This window comes from Chelonoidis abingdonii, chromosome 3 (assembly GCF_003597395.2).
Source record: "Chelonoidis abingdonii isolate Lonesome George chromosome 3, CheloAbing_2.0, whole genome shotgun sequence".
NCBI classification, from domain to species: Eukaryota; Metazoa; Chordata; order Testudines; family Testudinidae; genus Chelonoidis; species Chelonoidis abingdonii.
Genome location: NC_133771.1, coordinates 170,093,917 through 170,117,854, shown reverse-complemented (window position 1 = coordinate 170,117,854; position 23,938 = coordinate 170,093,917). Strand labels below are relative to the sequence as shown.

Below are 23,938 nucleotides of genomic sequence, written 5' to 3'. Positions count from 1 at the left end.
CTAAATATGTTTTTTTGGGTGAAATTCACTCCTGTTCACAGAGCTTTTTCAAGACCTATGCTCCACTTTATTCCCACTTAAGACCATAAATGGGATTTTACTAGTGCATAGGACTTGTGCCTTCTGTAGAAGAATGAATTTTACTTTCTGCAAACATTTTTATGAACAATTTGATTGCATTAATGTCCATAGGTAGTAGACACAAAAGGGGTGTGATGTGGCTGAGTTGAATTCATTTAACCATTTGAAGAAAAATTAATGGAAAGCTTTCCATTGATATTTGCCCAGCTCTAGTGTTTTGAAAATTGCTGTTCATTTGCTTCTTAAACTGTTGCTGCCACATCTGGTTTTTCATCTTGAAAAACATTATTTTTGTAGTACAGTTATAAACTCTATCCTCTCAGTGACCGTGCCCTTCATTCCCATGCACTGCTCCATTTGCATCGATAAAGAATATATGCTGATGTATCTGTAGTATCCAACAATTTCTGTGTTTGTAATTTACCAGCACAGCTTACACCTCTATAATGGTGAAAGAGCTCTGTATTTTTGGTGCATTGTGGAAGGCTGCCATCTCTGAAAGGATGTTCAATTCAACTGACAAAGACTGAATGATTGGCAATGGGCATAAATAGTATTTCTGTCAAGGCTTCAATGTGTTGCTTGTAAAGCCACCTATACTGACAGCTTATTGCCAGAGCTACACTTAATACCTGGTCTTTCTAACCAATATCCTCTGACTTTTTAAAGTGCAATTTTGACGGTTGAAATTTCCTGTATCTCTTAACCTAGTAAAATAAAGACATGATCCCATGTCCATATTTGAGTATTACCCCACAAATATATGCCTCTGTAGCACAAAATATCCATAGAAAGATCACATATATAGGTATATTGGCCTGATCAGCTACTATAAATAGCTGTAACTCTGTTTGTCAATACAATTACATTAATTTACACCAGCTGAGGATTTGACCACATATATTTTCCTTGTAATAGCTGTTTCATCCAACTAGCAAGAAATCAGAAAAGATGAGAAGAAATTCAGTAAACATCACCATAAAAAATCTGTTGTCTGGGAAAAAATATTATAATATAAAGGTAGATGCTGAAGAGAATGTTAATAGATATTTCAAATATTTTTTCATTTACATCAGTCTGACACCAGTAACTGATTCCATGCATTTTTAAAAGTCTAACCTGCCAGTGCCAAATAACAATAATGTACATTTTCTATGAATATTTTAAAACCTGTTAAACGTGTTAATAAAAGATGTTTGTTCCAGTGATCTTGGTGAGCATTATGTCAGACTGTTTGCTGCCAGACAAATGCAGACAGTTCAGGAAGTTTCTTGGCTAAATTCTGCTTTAAGTTATTTGGGTGTAAATCTGGATTAACTCTACTGAAAACAATTGAATTACTCTGGATTTATGCTGAGTAACTGAGATCAGAATTTCATGCACTGCATCTGAGAATAAAATGGAATCTCTCCTCAAGTTTATGGAATTAAGATATTAATCTTATTTAATGCTTTTCTTTCATAGTGAACATTCTGGATGGGCTGAGAGGGGGAGCTGCCAAGGAGTTAGTTACAGCTCTTGAAGCCAGTTTTATGCCAGGCCCACCCCATCATACTTTTAGTGTAGTCTTAAGGCTGCTCTAAAATACACAGCTGATAACAGCCCCAAAGGGTTGAAATTTAACAGAAGGATAGTCCTGAGGTCAGAGAGATGCTTTTTGCTGTCTCTAAGAAAAGTCCAGCCAGATTCGACCCAGTTATAAACAGTGGGAAATTACTATTTCCACGTGTGCTTTAGAAAAAACTTCTTGATCTTAGTGCATCTGGAACATGCAGAAAATTATGTGCACTCCCATGGTCTGCATGTTCTGATACACATCTGTCATCACAAATTTTAACTTTGCAGTCAGAAACAAACAATATCAATTCCAGGCAATGTCCTTCAGCCTGTCATTCTCTCCATGGGTGTTTACCATTGTAACAGCCATTTTTGTAACCATGTTAAGGAAAAGGGCCATCTGAATACCTGTTGACAAAGAAGCAATCATAAGCACAGCTCATCACTTCACATTTGCCAGACTGGAATGTCCTAGGTTCTTATAGTAGTTTATCTGTAGGATTTCTCCCTAACTCCCTCAGGTGCTGTCACATCAGGGAGAATTCTTCAAAACCATCTTGGACCTTAATGATATTTTCTGAGGGAAAAAAACAAACAAAATTCATGTTCTCATCAATCATTTCTCCTGCACTCAACAGATTTCAGCACACTAGTGCCTCTGGCTTGTAGACCTGTTGGGATCATATGGAAATGATCCCAAAGTTCTGCCTCTGGCCCTTTCACAATTTTCTGATTGGTCACTGGAGATAAACTCAGGAAATGGACTACCTATTGCACCTATTCCCAGAAGTGCAGCACTACCTGTGTTGGTGGAGCATCGCTCACCCATCAACTATTCAAAGACAACTAACTGGCAGATCTGCCAGGAACTCAAATGACTACAAATGCCAACCTGTCAGGGTGGGGAGCTCAGATAGGTATAAATATGGTTCAGGACAAGTCATCTCCCCAGGAGTTGCAGCTGAGCATCAACTGCTTGAAGCTGTGAGCAGTGGGGAATGAAGCAATCAGCCTCTTTCCATGTATTCTTCCATAGTTTATAACCATCTACATGGAGAATGTCTCCAGAACCATGAGGATTTATCTTAACCATCAAGGTGAAATGAAAAACAAAAATCCTAAACAGCAAGATCCTGTTGCACGTGGAAGATCTGGCTCTGTCCCTCCAAACCATGTACATCTACTTTGAGACCAGCAGTTACACTGGCAAGCTCAACTGTTGCTGGTTCAGTTTCCATTTTTTGGCATCTAGCCCATTAGTGTTTGAGATTGGTTGGAGGTGGTTCCTTCCACAGGAGAATTTGTCCAACACAAAGTGAACAAAATATTTTCTTCAGGTTGGCATACATGCCTGGTGAGTGGATGCCTTGTTTTTCCTCTGGTCAGATGCCTAGGGTTATGTATTTCTTACCTTCCCTCAAACATCCAGAACGACTAGAAAGATTAACAACCAAGCTGCAGGAATGCTTCTAAGTTCCATTTTGGCCAGGTGACCATAGCTCCCAAGGCGTATGTCAGCTGTGGATTTTACCATTATCTCAGAACCTCATTCACTGAAGAGTCTCCCAAAGGCAGTTCACATCTGAAACTCTCTGCATGGAACCCTAAGTGACCACATATTGATGGTTTCTCACAGGATTCATTCAATTTCCTCTTCAAATACAGGAAACACTGCCAACTGGATTTAGCATAGCAGCTTAATGACCTGATGTTCATGGTCATACGGAAAAATACAACCCCCCTCTAATGGTAACAAAAGACATTTTAACATTTTGTCTACTTAGCTTTTCATAAAGATCCAAGATCTAGTTTTCTCACAGTGCTGCTGTGCTGCTTCATGCACACCTTTCCCTCTTTCTGAAGGCAGTATCTCTTCCAAGGTCTTTGATCCCATGCACAGTGGAACAATCTAGTGTTGAGTTGACATTCATGCTCTCCTTGAGTCCATGGGTAAACTTCTTTATGCTGTCTTTAAAGTACACCTTTTTGGGGGGGCATCACTTCAGCAAAAAGGGTTTTGTCAGACAACCTAACCTTCCTTTTTTATCTGGCTCAGATGATTCAAGGCCCCTGATTTCATATCTACATCCTATGCTCATTCACAAGAGGTAAAGACAGAACTTACATGTTGTACAGTAGTTATTCAGCATGAGACCACTAGAATGCCTTTGCTTGTGCCATGATTTTATGGGGCTAAGTATGGATGATAGATTTACTAATAGCCAGTTTGTCCTTAATAGGAAAAATCATTTTATTTCTATTTATTTTATTAATTTATATAGTGCCTAACAATATAGTGCTGTTACCTCATATGTTTACTTGAAATATCTGTGCTCAGATGATCCTTGGCTGAGATTAACAACAAAACCTATTTGTTTTCCTTTGAGTAATCTATTACAGTGTTGTTGTGGAAAAAGCCCTAATATAAAGATATCTGTCTTCTATCAGCACAGGCAAAAGTATTACTATTCCATAACTGTGTCTCTTCCTCCATATAAAGCAGCATGCAACTTCATATTACATTATAGTTAAGGGCTGAGGTAATGTCATGAGTGAGGAAGGCTGAGGTTAAGTGACAACAGAATCATGCTCTCCTTGTGGGCAGAACTTGGATTGCCACGGGATGGAGCCAATAGTTTCTGCGGTTTATAACTGATACCACATTTTGTCGATGCTTGTAATTTCACCACCAAGAGGTCTTGGGGGGTGGGTGGGGGGGAATAGATGGCTTACGATGAACAGGAGTCTATTCTGCTTAGGTAGAGAGCTTCCAGTCAAAGGATGCAACTCTCATTAGCTTTAATGGGCAGTAACCTAGGTACATATCCTGGAACATTAATGAATGTTCCGGGATATATGTAGGTGAATAGGCCCCCTAAAATCTGTACAGGTAAGTATATATACACGTGTTTCTAGGCTGGTGATTAAAAAAGATTAATGACAATTCTGTGCCTTCGTTTTAAGTAGAGACTGAACTTTTGAAGTAGATGAGCAAAATAGCCTTCCATAAAAGATAATTTCATTTGCCAAAATGAAACTACCATCCAATTTTAATGTTGTAATGAAATGACTTGAAATGTGAATCAGAGATCTTAAGGAAAAGGATGCTCCCTGTTCTCATTTTCAATAGTTAGTTCTATAAACAATTACATCTAAGTAAAGAGCTTTATGATTTTATTTTTATCACTGGCAGGCTGAGCTGTGTAGCTGTCATACTTTGCAGTCTTCACTCCAGTGACAACCACATTGACAACATGTTATACTCCACATTGATTTTACAGTTAAGGAGCTGATTGTGATATATAGGGATTTTAAGAATTCAGCTGAGAGGCTGACTTTTGCCTTTTATCATTCCATTAAAATTTTATAACCATCTTTTTCATGTCATTTCATCCATGAATTCTTACTTTAGAAAGTGATAGCTACTGCTGTGAGCATAACTTTCCTCATGTTCAGAGCTTTTTATTGTATTAGCAAACTACCCCAATTATAGTTAATGCTCATGTTTTACATAATTGTGGTGACCCTTTCAACCATGCAGTATCATGCTAGTTGATTTGTATATAGAATTAGATGATTTTGCTTGTCATTTAAAAAGAAGCTACATTGCATGAGTGTTAGGGACCAGGATTTAACGCTTCCTTATCCAGTGGGGCCAATTAAGCATCTCTCAAATGTCTTGTCTGAATTGAGAGAGTTTTAAGTCTCTCTTTTTAAAAGGCCAGCAGGGAATGTATGGGTAGATGCGTGAGCTACCAAAAAAAAAAAAAAAGTATTTGTTGGGAGGGGAAAAAAAGGCAAAATTGAAGATAAGCATCTCTTCCCATACATTATAGCAGATTGTCTTTAAGGAATATGTCTAAACTCTGTGGGGGTTTGGAGCACGAGTTCATCTAATTATCACAAATGTTTCACCTATTATGCCAGCAACTTATTCAGTAGAAATAAAAGGCTTATCCCTTCCATCACAACGGAGAACAAACTGCCTGATTGTTATTTTTTCCCCTGCAAAAGCTCACAGTGTGATAGCTTGTATATGAGGTGTAATTAAAGAAAATGCTGGTGTACAGCTCAGTGGAAAATATTATATCTTTCAACTTTTTTTAAAACTTCAATCCCCCACAAGTAATTTTAAAGATCTTAAATGTCAAAAGGGATTTTTTTGCTTCAGGGAAAAATTGTCATTTTAAGGAATACAAATTTGCTTTACTCTGAAAAATAATAAATTCTAAATAATGAGCCAAACTCTGTTCCAAATGACAAGCTGTCTGGATTTGCACAAGTGTAAGTAAGGTTAGAATTTGGTTGATCCTCAGGGCAGATTTTTTTTTTCTAATTAAGAATGAAAGAATCCAAATTCATTTTACAGTACACTGACGTAAATCTGGAGTGCTCCATTCAAGTGTGACTAAGCAGAATTTGGCCTGTGAGCTGTAATACATTAAATATAAATTATTTTGTGATACAACATGTAGTGAAAGGAATACACTTTCCCCAGTTTTATAAATCTGAAAATGAGACAAATGTTTCTGGCCCAGTTCTGCTTTCTTACACCAATTTCATACCGGTGTAATTCCATTGACTTTAGTCGAGGCACCTTGATTTACATCTGTGTATGTGAGAGCAGAATCAGGTCGTCTGGCTGCTTTGACTACTTTCCAAACATAAAGAAAGGACTATGCTTTGTGCCAGAATTATTTTGTTTTCTAGGGTTCCTATTCTCATATGTTTGCATTTAAAAATTAACAAAAATGACATCATTTTAATGCCTGTACATAGCAAAAACATTTTTTTCCCCATAAAGAGATTTTTGCTAATGATTGGGATTGCATTTGCACTTCGCTGAAAAGTAAATGGTTGTATTACAGACTATTGTATATGGAATTCTGTATATGCTAATACAGTAAAGCATGTAACAGTCATAGTCAGTGCTGAATTTTAAACCCTTTTGATATCTGAAACTTACAAAAAAAAACCCACAAAGAGCAAAGCTATTTTAAACAATTATGAAATCCAAGTATATCTTTTTATAAGATTTTTCAATAAAATCTAATGTTCACAGAAAAATCTCATAAATGTCAAAATTGCTGTGGGCAGAATAGAAGGATATACTATTATTTTGATCTGCAGTAGCAATTTATAGTTTTCAGGATGTGGTTTATAAGAATGCTAAATGTTCTGGAATTACAGCTGTTACTGATCAGTGATTGAGCCAGATTTGTGTTATTGCACCATGTTCTTGCTTGTACCTAGAGAGCAGTAAAGCCTCAATATAATAAAAAGCACCTGCATTTTAAATGAAATTTCAATTGAAAAACTTAACAGCCCTTCAAATTGCAGAATTTAACGCAGCCCAGTAAAGCTTAAATAACACTTTGCCTCCACAGGCTGAGGGTTTTGCATTCAAGGTGACTTGATTGTGTCGCATGGTGAAATTATTTACAATTAAGGAGTTTCTCTGGAGGGCTGCAGAGTATTTGCTGTTCCACAACACCTATGCAGGCATATGGTCGGTCTTTTTCAGTATTCATGGAGGCTCCTGAACCTTTATGATAATTGAATCAGTTAGAGTGCTGAGTGGAGCAAGCATAAAACCTGTTAACCTAAAGGTCAGATCTGTGCATTGTTTATTTATCAGTAGGTGAAAGAGCTAAATCGGCAGCTTCTGTCACAGTCACAGTAAAAAATCACCTATAATATTAACAGGGAGTAGATAAATTGCAAAAAGTGGATTAGAATTATAAACAGAATGAACTAAAATATTGAATATATAATGAGAGTTTCAGAAGAGGTTTACTGAGCTGTGAAATGTGCAGCTTTGTTGTGACTGTTATAGGTTGTAATTAGTAGCTGGTGCTCTAGAAAAATATCAGCAAAAGCTAGAGCTATGGTTCTAAACTGTTACATAGCCTTACATTTTCTCTCTAGGATAACAGTATTCAATATAATATCATCGAGAGATCATTTTTGTTGTTTTTAATAAGCAACCTGTCATTGAAATGGGATCCATATACATTTAGCAGAGTCCTTTAAATAGTTCATATAGTTGGGCCTACATTCTGAAGGAGACTAGAATACTCAATTAATCTGAACCTCTTTTGTCCTTTGAGCTTTGTAGTTTCCCTTAAGCAGTTAATAATTGCTAGATCTGCCTTTCATTAAAAAAAAAAAAACAGACTCAAAATTGTGTTTATCTCCCCCCTTTTTTTTAAATTACAGAGCCTGGTCCTATAGACCCACCATTACTTTTGAATGTTAAATCTAGGGAAACAGTGATCATCTGGCAGCATCCATCAAAGCCAAATGGCAACATCATTCATTACAACATTTACCAAAATGGCCAACTGCATGCTACAGTGCCAGGAACCCAGTCTAATTGCACCATACATCATTTGCGTCCTTATACTGTCTATCAGTTTCAAGTAGAAGGCTGCACCTCTAAAGGATGCTCCCTTTCACCCAAGGCCGCAGCTATACAGACTCTCCCAGATGCACCCGAAGATATCCCTGCTCCAGAGCTGTATTCAGACACACCAACATCTGTGCTTATATCATGGCAACCCCCTGTTCACCCAAATGGCTTGGTGGAAAACTTTACAATAGAAAGGAGGGCTAAAGGAACAGAACAAGTGTCCACTCTCATGACTCTACCTCGTAATCATGCTATGAGCTATGTTGACCAGAGTGCTGCTCTTAGCCCTTGGAAGATGTTTGAGTACAGAATACTGGTGAGCACCCTTAATGGAGGCACTAACAGCAGCGCTTGGTCAGAAGTTACCACCAGACCATCGAGACCTGCTGGTGTTCAGCCACCTGATGTGGAGGTGTTGGGACCAGATTTGGTTAAGGTAGGTTTAATTTGTTTTGTCTCACAATTTTTACATATTTTTTCCTGTAAGAATGTGTGTTTGACAGAGACAGCTACTCATAGACTCATAGACTCATAGGTCAGAAGGGACCAATATGATCATCTAGTCTGACCTCCTGCACAAGGCAGGCCACACCCTCATCACAACATTATTAACCGAGGGGACCTGACTGAGTTTTGAAATCGTCAAAATGAGATTGAAGACCTCAAGCTGCAGGGAATTCCACCACAAGCGACCCATCGCCCGCAGCTGCAGAGGAAGGCGAAAAACCCTCCAGGGCCCTGCCAAATCCGCCCTGGAAGGAAAATCTTCCGACCAAATAATGGCGATCAGCTAAAACCCTGAGCATGTGGGCAAGACTCACAGCCAGCACCCAAGAAAGAATTCTTGCAGTAACTCAGTTCCCAATCACCATCCACATCCCTCACAGACCCATACTGAGCAGACTTTAATAATCTGCGATAATCCAAAATCAATTGCCCCAAATTAAACTATCCCATCAAAACATCCCCTCCCATTATACTTATCAGCTTAAGTCTTAAAGCCCGATAAGTCTTTGACCCCACTAACTCTCCATCACCGAAGGCCGTTCAGAACTTCACTCCCCTAATGGTTAGAAACCTTCGGTCTATTTCAAGTCTAAAACTTCCTAATACCAGTTGTACCCATACGTCCTCCGTGCCTACATTAGTACTAAACTTAAATAATTCCTCTCCCTCCCTAACGTAATCCCCTGATAATATATAGAGCAAGCATATCCCTCCGGAGCCTTCTTTTGCAGGCTGAACAAGCCAAGCTCTTTGGGGAGTCCGCTTTCATAAGGCAAGTTTCCATTCTCCGGACTCCTATAGCCCGTCTCTGAACCTGTTCCAGTTTGAATTCAATCCTTCTTAAAACATGGGACACCAGAACTTTCACACAATATTCCAGGTGGGGTCTCACCAAGCGCCCGTATATAACGGCACTAACAACCTCCTTCTCCTTGCCTGGAAATAACCTCCCGGGATGCATCCTAACACCTGCATTTGCTTTTTATAACAGCATATCACTTGGCGCTCATGTTCCTGCTATCAAACCAATCGCCATAAGGTCCTTCTCCTCCTCCGCGTTTCCTAACTGATGCGTCCCCAACCGTATATCTAAATTCTTTATTATTAATCCCTAAGTGCATGACTTGCACTTTTCCGCTATATATTTCATTCCTATACTATTACTACAGTGGTCCAGATCTTCCTGAATAGTATCCCGGTCCTTCTCCGTGTTAGCAATACCCCCCAAGCCTTTCGTGTCATCAGCAAACTTTATTAACACATTCCCGCTCTTTGTGCCAAGGTCAAGTAATAAATAGGTTTTAAATAAGATCGGTCCCAAAACCGATACTTGAGGGACTCCGCTAGTAACCTCCTCCAGCCTGACCAGTTCACCCTTGAGTACGACCGCTGCATCTCCCCTTTAACCAGTTCCTTTGACAACTTCAATCATCCCCATCTTTTCCAATAACTAACATTCCATGCGGAACCCAGTCAACGCCTTACTGAAACGAGGTAAATTAAGATCTAACCGCATTCCTTTGTCTAAAGTAATCCGTCACCTATCTCAAAAGAAAGAGATCAGTTGGTTTTGGCAACGATCTAGCCTCTAAATAGTTAAAGAGTGGATTCATTGTTGACTAAACCCGAGTCCAAATGACACCGTGTATTGACACCTTCAATGTCTCTTAACACTACTTTCAACCCCTAAAATTTTTTTCCAAAGACCTTACACACAGACAGACGTCAAGCTATACAGGCCTCATAATAAACCTCGCGAGCCACTCAATCCAAGTGTCTTTTGGTTCCTCCTTTACGTATATAAATAATGAGGCACACTAAACATTAGACGAAATGTTACTCTTACCAACATTAATGAGGTTTATCAGTTGGTCTTTGTTAACTGAACTGCTGGTAAGCTTTCCAGGCTAATTGTATGTAGTTAAATGTGTGTAGGCAGAATGGTCCACCTTTTATCAAGTCTCAGGAAATGATAAGAACTGAATAGATATTATAAGACACTCAATCTCTGGGCGGATGATTGAGTCAGGCACAACCCACCGAAGTTTTGAACAGGCTGATGATTGCTCACAAATTCCACTCCAGAGGAATGGAGAAGAGCGAAGACTCAAGTCTGCCAATGTGTTACACTCTCCTGACTGTCCCAGATATCCTTATCATACCCTCTGGTGTGCTTAGATATTGTCCCGGTTCACGTTCCGCGAATTGTTGTTGGCCACACATAGTAACCTAAAAGGCTGTGTTCACCCTGCACGGTAGAGCCTACATTATCTGCGTCACGATACGTAATATCTCACACTCTCATTACCGCATTCCTTGATTTATGTCATACATCCTTACGCAGTCACGCAAACACTTATATCTTGAAATTGAACACCCCTTGGGATAATGGAATATTTTTCAAGATCTGCTGTTGGCTGGTACACGAAGTTATGAGGTTGATGCAGAGTTACTGGTGAATCTCCTATGGCTGGTATTATGCAGGTAAGTCAAAATTAAATTATCAATAATAGGTCCCTTCTGCATTAAATCTGTTGAACTGTCATCAAGCCAGGTAGGCTGAACACTATCACTTAAAAAAAACAAAGTAAATAAAAGTGATCAAGTGTGCCTGTTATATTTTTTTAAATTTTTTCAATTGTCACAAGCATCGGGCAGCTGCTGGTAATCACAATTCACATGTGGGGTACAGAGTATTTCAAAATCAGCAAGTACACCACCTCTTCTCTTTATTATGACAGGGACATTGCCTAACATACGGGCAATCAAGGAGTTGTGATCTAAATATATGCAGCGAGGCGAGAGACACCAACTGTACGCACTTTATCACTGAAAAGACCGCAGAAGGGACAGAAGAGTACTTATGGTATTTACGATATATTATTTTGGGAGGGCCTTGTCACTAATGCCTAGGTTATCCTTAACCAATCCTCAGTGTAATAGCGGCCCCACTTCTTCTCTTGGTTTTCTTCCTACTTGAGGGGTGTGCGGGATAGACCAACCATCTTATAAGCAATACGTGTCGATTTCATCCTTCGCAAGGTCAGTTCCTGAGTACCTGACAGTGCGACAGCTATTTACGTTACGCTCCACTCACCTTTATCTCCTATCACGTTCTCACGAGCTTAAGTAAGCTTCCCTTGCTCATCACCATGGTGCAGTCTCGAGCTGCGCTCGAGATCGCCTGTAAGCTCTTCTGCGCGCCCATTCTGTTCACCATAATCTCACTTCTACCTGAGTCGCTTCCTCATCCACCAGCTGGGCCGATGCGAGACTCCATGCCGCATGGCTATATTTCCCGATCTTGTGGGAGAGCACGATGCTTAATTCGCACGAGACGACGAGCTAATAAAATTCGATCCACGCCAGGATAGATCTGCGGAACTTATATACTTAATTCCACAAGACCGCCTCGCACGCATTAAATCCACAAGCTCTCGCGCTGTACGCAATAATATCCACGGCCATCAACTAATTTCCTTATCTCTTAAAAGTAAGCCCACGGAGTATGAACGTTTACCAAGACACCCCTGAAATACGGCGCGAGAGCGGATAGAGCGTGTTGCTATTGTATCATATGCATCTGTAAGGTCTTGATGAATTGAGCGAGAAATCAGCTCAGATATCATACATACACGAAATAATAAACCATTCACGATCTACACTACCTCATAGACTTATCTGGTCTTTCTAGTAACGAGGTATCAGATTTCGAGACTAGCGGTTGAATCTACACAGCAATTGAGAGCGCGAGGAAGATCACTTAGAAGATATGCATGCGCTATCTCCAACATCAGGGTTAGCGACTAGTACCTCTCTCACTACGAGAGAAGGAACATCGTGGCAGCTCACTAGGCACATACATCCAGGACAAAGGACTTTCTGACTCCCATGCATTATTCTAGAGATCAGAGCACCTCAGGTCACGTTAGCTCCATCCTTCTATTCTATACTTACGGAGGAAGATATATGAGATATGTCTCTTCTACGAGATAGATCAAACTACAAATTTCCCTCTTACTAGTGTTTACTTCATTACATGCAACAAATTCATGTATAGGATCCTATCACAATCTGCTCACTGTTAGCACAAATCAGATGCCTTGAGACTGAGTATCTGGCAAAGCATCGCCCCAGCACTATCACGACATAGGGGTAACTGATCTTCTAGTAGCTTTCTATACCTTACCAGTGCTGATAAGAAATGTTTTTAACACCAAGATAAAAAGTAGGGAACAGCAACTCAGACTCCGTCCTTACTCTTGATCCTACATCACTGCCTCTTAATTTCATCCAATGTGAATCGCAGTACATCATTGATGTAACAAACAGGTATATCCTATCCGACTCAAACCACCTGCTTCTTCTTGTCTTTTCTAAACAGCACATAAGCCTTCAATCCCCCTACTCCAGTCATGAGTAACTATTCATCCAGGTTTCTGTTATCCCTATATCATCATCTGCGCGCCCTGATATTTCTTAAGCTTTCCACTCGAAATAGGCATCACGTTAAGCTCCACTCCCACCACTCTTGGTTCCCAGCAGGCAAGGGTGCCTCTAAATTGAAGTGTAAATGTAATTTAGTTAAGGCCTTCCTCATTGCATAGAGTGATGAACAAGAACACTCTTTCATTAATTTGACACGTTTGGTGTACCACACGGTCAGGAGACATTCTCTTTGTTACCCCAAACACCGTGTAGCTGACACTACACTATATGCCCACTACTCGTATATCTTCTCTCAAGAGCCATCAACTCGCTTACTTAGGCTTAGTTTCCAACGTTTACAGTAATAATGTCACTTCCCGCATTTGTCCGACTCTCTCGGTGTGGTTCGAGACATGCGTACTACGGCTATCTCCATCAAGGCAGTGTATCCTGTTTGCGCCTACCTCACATTCGTTTAGCTTCCTCTCAACAGGTTATTCCAGGCGGGCGAGTATTCCATGAACATCTGCGCCACCAAGTCCTTGCTTCCCCCATAACTTACCTAGTTATAGAGCTCATCTTATGGAGATGTGGCACGTGTGACGACAAACAAAATAAATAATGATATACGAGCGCGGCCATCGCTAGAAGTCTTGTTTCCTCTCTTTGCGTGTAGAGAAGACCATCTTCACTCTAGAAACCTCTCCAAAGCATTCGAGAAACTAGCCTCCGTACAATTCCGAAATGCGTCCCATGACCGAGAATTATCAGTACCAGAGAGCCCTCTCTTATAGCACCCACTAGCTCTTGAAATCAATTCTGTTAATCATCATAATCTTGTCGCTCCTTCGTCGCCCGCTTAGGAACCGCAAATCTCCTGTGTACAGATTAGTATCTCAATCATAGTCGAGAGACTTTTTTTTTCACAATGACTGCTTGTAGGCTCCTGATGTATTCTCTTTTCCTGTGTGTCTTTTCCTCCTAGATCAATAATGGGTGTGAATCCTGCTCTGATTAACTTACTTTATCATAGATCACCTGAGCCTCGATTCCTTGAGCGTCTTCCACCAGGCTGACATAAGTCCTCCTTGATACACGTCCAACGCGAGTGACTAGCCGTCATCTCGTCCGACATGAAGGACAAATCAAACGGATTCTTTCCCGCTCCCAGCTAGGACTCCTTTTCAGCCTCAGGTCCACATCCTGTACCTAGCCCCCCGGCAGACAGCACACACCTTACCTGTTATCGCCCGATCCAGCGTCTAGTTACAGGCCTGTCTATTCTTCTCAGTAAAGAGTCTCCAATCACGTAGACTTGCCTTTTCCTGGCGACAGTGTGATTCTCCGGTCTATCCCCCACACCAGCTGGCCGCAAGCCCTCTCGATTTGTCTCCGCTACTGGCTGAACTAACAAATCTTATTGCTGTTGGGGGTAGATAAATATTAGCATCTGGCCTTTGGGTTAAAACTGTCTTTGATTTGGCTTCAGTTTTCTTCAAAGTCTGCATCCCCATATTATGTTGACACTTTCATTTTTCTCAGACACCCGAAATATTTGGAATATCACAATGGGATATTTAGTTTTCATCCCCTAGTCAGACTAAAATAGATCAGAAAATGAATTCCAAAAAAACCCACAAAACTCTGAAGACTTCATTAAAATACTAATAAAGTTACAAGTTATAAATATTTAAACTTTTTATAACAAATTATCAAAGGTCCTTTTTCTAAGGAAAAGGAAGTAAAAGGCTAAGGAAGTAAAAAAAATAACAGCATGAGTCCTCTGACTCAGGAAAGAGTAGCCTTACAGGACTAACTAGGAAGTTTTCAATTATTCACATTGTTCAGTTGGGAATGAGCTCTAGAGGACAGGATAACTACCATTGTTTTGGCTGGCATACAAACTTCATTCAAGGGAAATTAGTGTAACCAAACAAGAGGGATTTTTGTAGCTTAGAAGCCTCTTTGTGTAAATACACACATGCTTCCATGGATTCAGTCTTGTACTAATGCCAAAAGTACTGGTACAGTAGCTTGCTCACTAGAGCACAAAACAAAGGACATTTGCATAAGACTGAAATTCATCTGTTAGAATTATTATTTTTGTTTAAAATGTATTTTGTTTCAAAAGGTAAATATATAGTGGAGTTTGAGGATATGAATTAAAGTGCTAATTTTTTCATTCTTCATCCACAATATGAAACTTTGATATAAGTTACCCTCTTTTAAACAATGAAACATGAGCTCTCTAAATTTTATTTGAATGTCTATGGAATTACATGTTACCATTCACATTAATATCAAATAAGTTCAGCATCTGAATACAGTGGTTATCATAAGAATTAATAACGATTCACCACTAGTAATTGTAACGTATTGCCAGACTGTCTGTTGGGAATTTGAGCTACATACCTTCAGGTGACTTCAGAGACAACTGTGTACTTTTTTTAGGCACATCGTAATGACCAACACAATTCGTAACAAACCATCCTTTCATGGATTTGCTAGGAACAGTAACATGGAATAAAATCTACAGTACAGGCAATGGTCCTAGTTCAGCAAGTTATTTAAACACTTGCCTAATGAGCACTCACACTGACTTTAGTTTTTATAACAGTAAAATAAGTCACTGCTTGCCTTCAGTGCTGTATCCAAGGTCATAAAGTTTTACTCCTTTTACATATGGAATTTCTTTTCCATTAGGTCTTAATATACTCAATCCTAATTTTAAGAAAACTTATCAAATTATTCTTGATCCTGTGCTTGATTTTTCCTTGGGATCTAGGATACACATTCATTAGTAATTAGATCTTCCTCTGTTTCAAATCCAAAATATCAGGGATCCACCATTCCTAAAAAACAGTTAGATCAATTCTCTCTTTTGAGACCAAGTTTGATAGCACAATCCTGCATTTCATTCCGTAATAATTCAGTTTCAGTATAAGAATACTTTATCAGATTTTGGTGTCTGATCAGACAGTTCAGTTGGGTATTTTTACCTTCTTGTTTCCCTAGTCTCTCATTAACTTTCTCAGCCTTTTAAGGTCTATGTTGTACAGCCTTCTGTATGAGCTGGACATACTTTGTGCCAATTGCTGCTATAACAGTCTCAGGCTTTCTTTTTTCTCCTTGTGGGTCTGTTGAATCATCCATTTCAGTGAGAAGTGCTGGGATGGGGTTTGTTTACTATTAGATCCCAGTTGTGCTGTTTCCTGTCCCTGACTTTAAAACATTATCTCAAATGTAGCTGGTCTAACTATGAAAAATAATTAATAAAAGGTAAAATTTCATTGAAAAAGATTAAACTTCTTTGTGTATATCTTTTCAAATACACCCATGTGCGTGAAATATCTCTCTTACTCCATCAGAGTAATGTGACTATTACACTGTGCTAGTACTGTGGTGAATTCCTCTGAACCTGGTTGTCTTTTGTATTAAATTCTGTTGAAGTGGAATAGTTAAGATAAAACAACAGAAGTTTTCCACAACAGGACAGAGTAATTCAAAATCTGCTAGTTGATACTGGGCGTATTTCTTAGCTGAAACATTACCTTACTTCTGTCCTCTAAGAGTACAGTCAAAGCTCTTAAGGACAGAAAGGGTTTATCACACTATCACCAAAAGAAATGAAGCAAAATTGTATAATTAGATACTTGAAAAGCATACTGTAGTAAATAATTCAAGAGAGATTGGACATAGCTAATGTTGCTTACATAAAGAACAGTAGATTCATTACTAGCCAGCTGTCTAATTTAAGGCCAAATCCTGCACCAACTGAAATAAAAGACTACATTTAATAGCTACTCATTTCTGCTCGCATTTAGCATTTTAACACATTTCTGTAATTGGTTAGAGGTGGACTGAATCTATACAGTTTATAAGCCTACAGTTGTCAAAGTCAGACATCCAACGTTACCATGGGATTGCTGTCTGAGATCCCCAAGGACTTCTTGCTCTTTGCTCCCCTTGAGAGAAGCAAATTGCCTGAATGTGGGTGGGGAGGAGGAGGCAGAAATGTAGTTCTGCCCTTCCCACCCTAGTGGAGCCAGCACACCAGAAGCAGCTCTGCCTGTTAAATTCTGTAGAACTTTCATGTAAGAGTGGTGAGGTTCTGAAGCCACTCCATGGCCATTACTGTAGCACTGAGGCGACACCATTTCTATGTGGAGGGAGAAGAAAGAGAAAAAACATAGGAGTAGCTGATCCTCTAGCTTCCCATTTCTGCACCTGCACTTTGGCGTGAAGTTGACCCCTTACATATCCTCATACCACTTTCACTGCCAGGTGCACAGGCACGGAGGCTGCTTCAGGACTTGTCCCTCAGAGATTGAAATTTATTCTGAAAAGAGGTAGCATAAATCTGGCTCAGATGACTTTATATTGGTAATGTTTAAATTCGTGTTAGTCTCAGTGAGGTGGCTCTGTAAACTGAGTCACAAAACCTTCATGAATACAGCACCTGCTTAGTGCTCAAAACATGCTTGTGCTGCACAAGACTCTTGTCATATTAAATATCTACAGTGGCAACTCTTACGTGAAGAGTGGAAAATAAGTAATCTCTTCAGGAGTGAACCAGCATGAAACTTTAATTACCTCTTGCCCTAGAGAGAGCTGTCCTTCCAGGATAGAGCTGAAGGGATTGTGGAAGGGCGCTGTGGGAAAGGTTATATTGAGAGGCTCTTTCACCAAGACAGGGATGTGAATCAATAGAGGCTTTCACTTGTCAGTGCAACCAATCCCTAAACTGTGAGCACAAATATTTACTTAAACTGGAAAAAAAAGAATTTATTATGAAGAGAAACATATTTCCATTCCTTTATTTAGTCATAAAATCAATATAAATGATTTTGTGATGTGAAGAATTCAAAGCGCTGTAGCAAGAGTACTCACTGGAGTATACAGCTTATTTTCTTAGACATAAGCCTTCACTTTACAAGGAGAAAAAATGTCAGCACAGCATCCGCTGGCTCGGTATAAATGCTTCTGATGCTGTATGTAGGGTGACCAAATGTCCTGATTTTATAGAGACAGTCCCGATTTTTGGGTCTTTTTCTTATATAGGCTCCTATTACACCCTACTCCCTGTCCCGATTTTTCACATTTGCTATCTGGTCACCGTAGCTGTATGTGGTCCTTTTTATAGTAATTTTAATCAGAATGGCCTGGTGTGTCCCAATACCATTCAGCTTGCTTTCAGTTCTGCACAAAAAAGTGTAACGTTGCTGATAATTTTTAAACCACCCATTTCTGTGACACCTGCATGATATTCTTTAATATTTGCTGAATTGATAATATTCATGGCAGCAAAGTATACTGAGCAATAAACTGCTTTTGTGGCTGATTAAATGCCAAAGTGACGAGGAGATATGCAGCAACTGCAAAAGTCGTTTATTTAGTGTATTCCAATGCCGTGAACGTTATTCCTGTTACACAAGATTTGCTATACCCTGATTTACAGAAGTAGAATAGAAATTGGTTATTTTCTTGTGATGGTTGCAAGTGCTGCATGCCTCATTCTCATACTTCACGCTGGTATGACATTGGAGAGTGTATTTACGTTGATCAATTTGAGAAGAGTCTAGTTTAAATAGTGAATAATTTTTTAAGTGAGTACTCAGTGTAGATAAAGAATTAAGAGACTGGACACATTGAACTAGATTCACCATTTTTGTTAAATGATGCTTTTTTGCACTAGACTTCACCCATCTAACTTGCAGTAGGCAGAAGCTGTTTCTACTGCTGCCCTAACTTGGGGTTTACAATTAGGGAGGACAGCTTTAATCCCCACCAGAAGATTCACAAGTGACCTGCAAGTAGCGGCCTCTGTGACAATGTAGATAAGTAGATGCCTGGGTACCCTGAACGTACTCCCTCCTGTACCAATGCCACTTGCAGGTCTGCTGACAGAGAAGTTGCAACCATTTTCCACTTCTGTAGCCGCAATCTTGGAGAGCTTTCTGGCTCAATCTAAAAGGTGGCCTGGACCCTGTACTTTGCCTGGTCCATTATGTCAAAGAGAAGGAATAATGCTACATTATTCTGGGCTGAGATAGGGTGAAATTCTTGTCTTACAGCACAGTTGACGATATGACCTTGAAATATTTTGTCATCAGGATGGCCCTTCAAGATAAAATCCACAATATACATTTCCTTACATTCAAATTAGATCTCAGATGCCAAATGCAAAATGAGAACAATAAACTATTCTGATGTTATCTATCATCTTTTTTTCTGTATTCTGTGTATAGTAACTGCTAAAAATACATTTCCTCCTTTGATAGTGATGGCCCTCTAGCATCTGACAGTGGTTCATTTTGCCCCCTTGCAGAGCTTACCCCAAATATTTCCCTGTAGCTGTTCTGAAGGAAGGAAGGGTGTAATCTTTCTTAATTCATCTTATAGTCCTTGTTCATTATTTTCCTCTGAGTTCTGACTCCTCTGTCTCAGCCCCATTGCCAGCCTTTCCCACACACTGGAAGGAGCTGCAACTAAGAAGGCTGGTGCTCTCCAGTTGAGACTGAACAATGAGCGTACTGGGCCTGCCATCAAGGAAGCAATCTCCATCTTTTCCTTGCAGCAGGATGATCCTTCTTTACTACATAATGTAACATGTTTTTTAAGTGGTCACTTTCTCAAGGCTGGCTACTTTAATTGCATGCATACAATTAAACAAAAAGAGAAACAATCATCATAATTGTTACCCCAACTCCACTCTTTGCTTGGACATGCGAAGCAGGAAATTTAGTGGTCAGGACTCTTAACCTACCGTTATTCTACAAACAGGCTATTAGTAAACGACCTGGAAGCGAGGATCTCAAATCAAATGGTTGCTATTCAGAAGTAGACCAATTATGGAGTTGGTCAGTTGCAGCTGGTGAAGATAAGTGAAAGAAAAGATATTTTCCATATCTGCATATCATGGAGTTACAGTTGCATTATGGGAAATTACGTGCCCGCTCAGCCTGGTGCCTGGCTTTGAGACCCCCACTGTCCCTTGCTGGAGTCACTGCTGTGAAAGGGATTACAGAAAGAAAGTTGGCTCCTGTGGCTAGCCATGGAGCAGTGGAAGAGAGACCTTAGGGGTCTTCTGGGTCCCTGCAGCCTGCTTTGGGATAACTTTGTTAGTGCTACTTTGTGAGTTTTGTGTTTTGAAGAATAAAACTGTGCTCTGAAGAAAAGGTGTGAACGCTTTGGGGCATGGTGTTCATCCTTGCTAGGCAGAGGAGACATGTCAGCAGCCAACACTCCAGATTCTCACAAGAGTAAGATCAGAATAATGCAGTTATCTCAAAATATTAACGTTACATAGCACCAATATATTCCACTGTAGTGATTCTCCAGTATTTTACTTCTCAGATCACTTTGTGCTAGATAAAAACTCTCATGGCCCCATCCCCCATCTCTCTTAAGACCCAGTCTACCACTGCTTCATTCTCAAATTGCTTCATCCTGCAGACTGCTGCGAAGCTCTCTACAGAGCACCACTGGGCTAAGGAGAGTACTAATCACCTGGTATCTACCCTTGTGTATTACTGAGATAAAAGGAGATGCAACCAGAAGACCTACAGACTTCATCTTCGGAAAAAAAACAAAAAAAACCTATGGCTCTTTTCCAGTTTTACACAGGTGTGCCCTGTGGTTTGGGGAAACTGTTAAAGAGCAATCAATCCTTGTGTGAAGATTGCCTTGTAATGTTGCTAAGGTCAGTGAGACCTTGGTTTATTTGCCATATAAGTGCTGCTTGAGCAAGCTGAGCTACTGTAACACCCCTAGGAGCAGCCTTTGCCTGCACATCTGAGATTTTTCTGCATTTCAGGGTTGTGATTTCCTGCACAGCTTGCTGATTTGGGGCATGCCATACAGTGGAATGACTTGGAGAAAACTAATCAGAACCTCATCAGCATATCCCTGTGCACTGAACAATATCAATGAAAAAGTTTCGGGTTCTGCAATAGTTACATGGACTTATACAGAAATGTTATTTCCATTTACCCAGTATTCAGTGAAAGTGCTTCTCAAACCATTCCTACTAGCAACTGATGGCTGCAGGCTTCATCCTGCTGCCCTCTTGTATTTGTAACTCTGATTGACGTGGATGGGAATTGTGCGTGCATGAGAATTGCAGGAAATACATAAAAATGTGACAATTAAATGGTTTGGGTTTTTTTTTTTAAAAGAAGTACGGCTGTATCTCTGCACATATAGAAATATAATGGATTTTATTGGAGTAAGTTTATGGAATGGCTGATTAGCCCTTCTGAACTAAATACATCTTGTCCATCACAGCAATCCATTTCTTTCCTTTAATCATATTATTGGAAGTGGAATAGTAGAGCTGGATCATTGAACCCAAGTAATAGAGTAATTTCAAACAAATAAGAACTTCAGAGTGTTGTTCTGTCTTTGCAACTCTTGCTAATTACCAGAGAGATATGCAGGTTACTGAATGTCCTGTATTCTCACTCTTGGCCTCTACCAGGAATCAGGATCTATTCCAACTCCTGACACAATCCCAACTTAGTTTTCTTTTAAGTCAGGCAACAATCTACAGTGATATTTGTTTTGGGGAGGTAACATAATCCAGTGACTAGAACACAGGAGCAGAAGTTGGGAGAGCTGAGTTCTATTTGCCTGTGTCTTACTATGTGATACTGGGTAAAACGCTCAATCTCTTTTTGATTTGGTTGATTCGTCTATAAAATAAGGATAATAACTTACCTTTCTAATTTACTTTGGGGCTTACAGTGTAAAGCTCTCAACAGTGTATCTGGTATGGTCGTACTCACCAATGAGAGTGAGACTAGTGTAAAACAAAACATGTGGCTGAGTACTTCTTTTGAAACTCTTTTCAGAATAAAATTGAAATGTTCGGACTGCTGTCAAAAAGAAAAGCTTTCTGAGGTTATGTTTAATGGGGAGAAAGTGGCTAATTTCGGTCTCTTTAAATTTTGCGGTGGAGAAAATGAGGTGCTTTGATCTTTAAATGACAGCTTCCAGTGTCATTACATTGAATCAGTTAATCTCTCCCAGTAGTTACCTTATTCTGGCTTCCTCATCTGCACCTTCTTTCATGGCCTCAGTGTTGAGCTTCAGATCAATGAACAAACTGCTACTGTTTCCAACAGAGACTGTCTCCTGAGCCCTTCTGGTTTCATGCGCTGCCCAGTTCTGACCTCAAATCTGGCAGATTCAGGATAAAGAGGAGACAAGGTCCAATTGCATCACAATGAATTTAAACCAGGCTGGCTCTGCCATCTTTATTTACATTGCATAGGCCAGTCAGACACTTGATCTTGTCCTTGACTTGTCATTGAAGTGTATAGGCTACCACTTTTTATGACAGAAAAGTTTGCCTGAAGTGGCATTGGATTTTGTATCCTGTTCCATCCTTCTTTCCAGGTGACATCTGAAGTTCAAGGCAGGTTGGCTCCCCGAAACATATGAGTTTAACTCAAGTTTAAATTACCCCTTGCTATTCCATCTTTATTTTAGATAGACCAACTACCCTAGCAATAAATAAAACACTGAGTCCACAAAGTTCAGAGGGAACCATGCCAAGTGAAACCTGGACTCTACTTTGTTTTTCATTCTGCTACTTACATTATTGTGCCTGGTTTGCAATGTTTCATTCTCTATGCAATTTGCATTACAAGATAAAATACCTACTGTAATTTAGGCAGGGGCAGAATCTCATTCATGTATTGTACAGCCCCCAGCACAGCGTCAGTGCACAACACATAATACAGAATAATATCCAAGAGTCCTTTCAAGTTTCAATATATACGACACTGTCAATGTGAGAGTCAGATGCTGAAGAGTCAGAGGAGCAGCAGTGGTACTGCATGTGCTGATAACCTCCCATCTCTCTAGATGGTGTTACATAGCACTGTACATGTTTTATTTAATGAATTTTATTGTGTGCTGCTAAATAACTTAAGTATCCAAAGTTCAGCAGCGACACACTAGCAGGAGCCTTGCCTGCACCAGCGCCAGTCTCCTGGTAACCCACTGAGTACAGCTGGCCCTGATAGAAGCTATTGGATTGATTGCACCATCTGATTGGCTGAAGGAGTTAGCAGGCTGATAGTCAGGCTCAACAGCAGCAGCAGCAGCAGCAACAGCAGACCAGTGGCTGGTCAGTGCCTGCAGCTCCCCCATCAGCCTGTTCCTGCTCCAACCCCCAGCTCCTTCCTGACTTCTGACTGCCCAGCTCAGACCCTCAGCTCCATCTTCTGACTGCAACTGCAGTGAACCTTTCAGCTTAGGCTTTGGTTTCTGACTCCCGGCTCTGATCCGACTAGAGACTAGGCCTTCTGACTGCCACTCTGGTAACCCTTCAGCTTAGCTCTGGTCTCTGTCTCCCAGCTACAACCTTTGACTTTGCTCCAGGACCCGCCTCATCTGGATTCAGCTTTAACTGATAGGCCAGACTGCCCACGACTCGGTGACTGACTCATAAATCACCTCAGGAAACAAAGCAAAATCTGTACAAGTTGAACATTTTGAGGCAACTTAGAGGGTAATCCTCTAAGTGTCCCCAAACATACTGCATACAGTACTTCTGTTGGAAGTCCTCTTCCATTAAACAGCCCAGACTAGTCAGTCCTTTGAGAGCTCACTTAAGACAGTTAAGGATTACCTGTGCTAATAATTCAAAATAAAACACTTGAACTGCGATCTTAGTCCTTATTTAGGCAGAACTCAAAGTGAAATCCAAACTTCAGGACTGGGCCCTGTATTAGTTACAAAATATAATTATGGCTGTGGAAACATGATTTTCCAAAGTGGGTTAGACCAGTGCGCCACCGAGTCTGGTATGCTGCCTCCTTCAGTGACAAATATGAGTTTCCTGTGGAAAGCGCCCCCCCCCCCCCTCCCCGCCCCNGCATTCATGGCCCGCCATACAATTTCCGTACCCAGATGTAGCCCTCTTAAGCCTCCTCCCGGACCTGC

General features: G+C 40.2%; 1 protein-coding gene across 1 annotated transcript in view; it reads left to right on the top strand.

The window, feature by feature from the left end:
• The window catches only part of USH2A (usherin), a 622,140-nt gene that overhangs the window by 414,720 nt on the left and 183,482 nt on the right, over nucleotides 1-23,938 (top strand). The window contains exon 40 of the mRNA XM_075064332.1: nucleotides 7,858-8,486. Coding sequence (XP_074920433.1) covers nucleotides 7,858-8,486 — 629 coding nt within the window. The remainder of the gene's footprint in view (nucleotides 1-7,857; nucleotides 8,487-23,938) is intronic.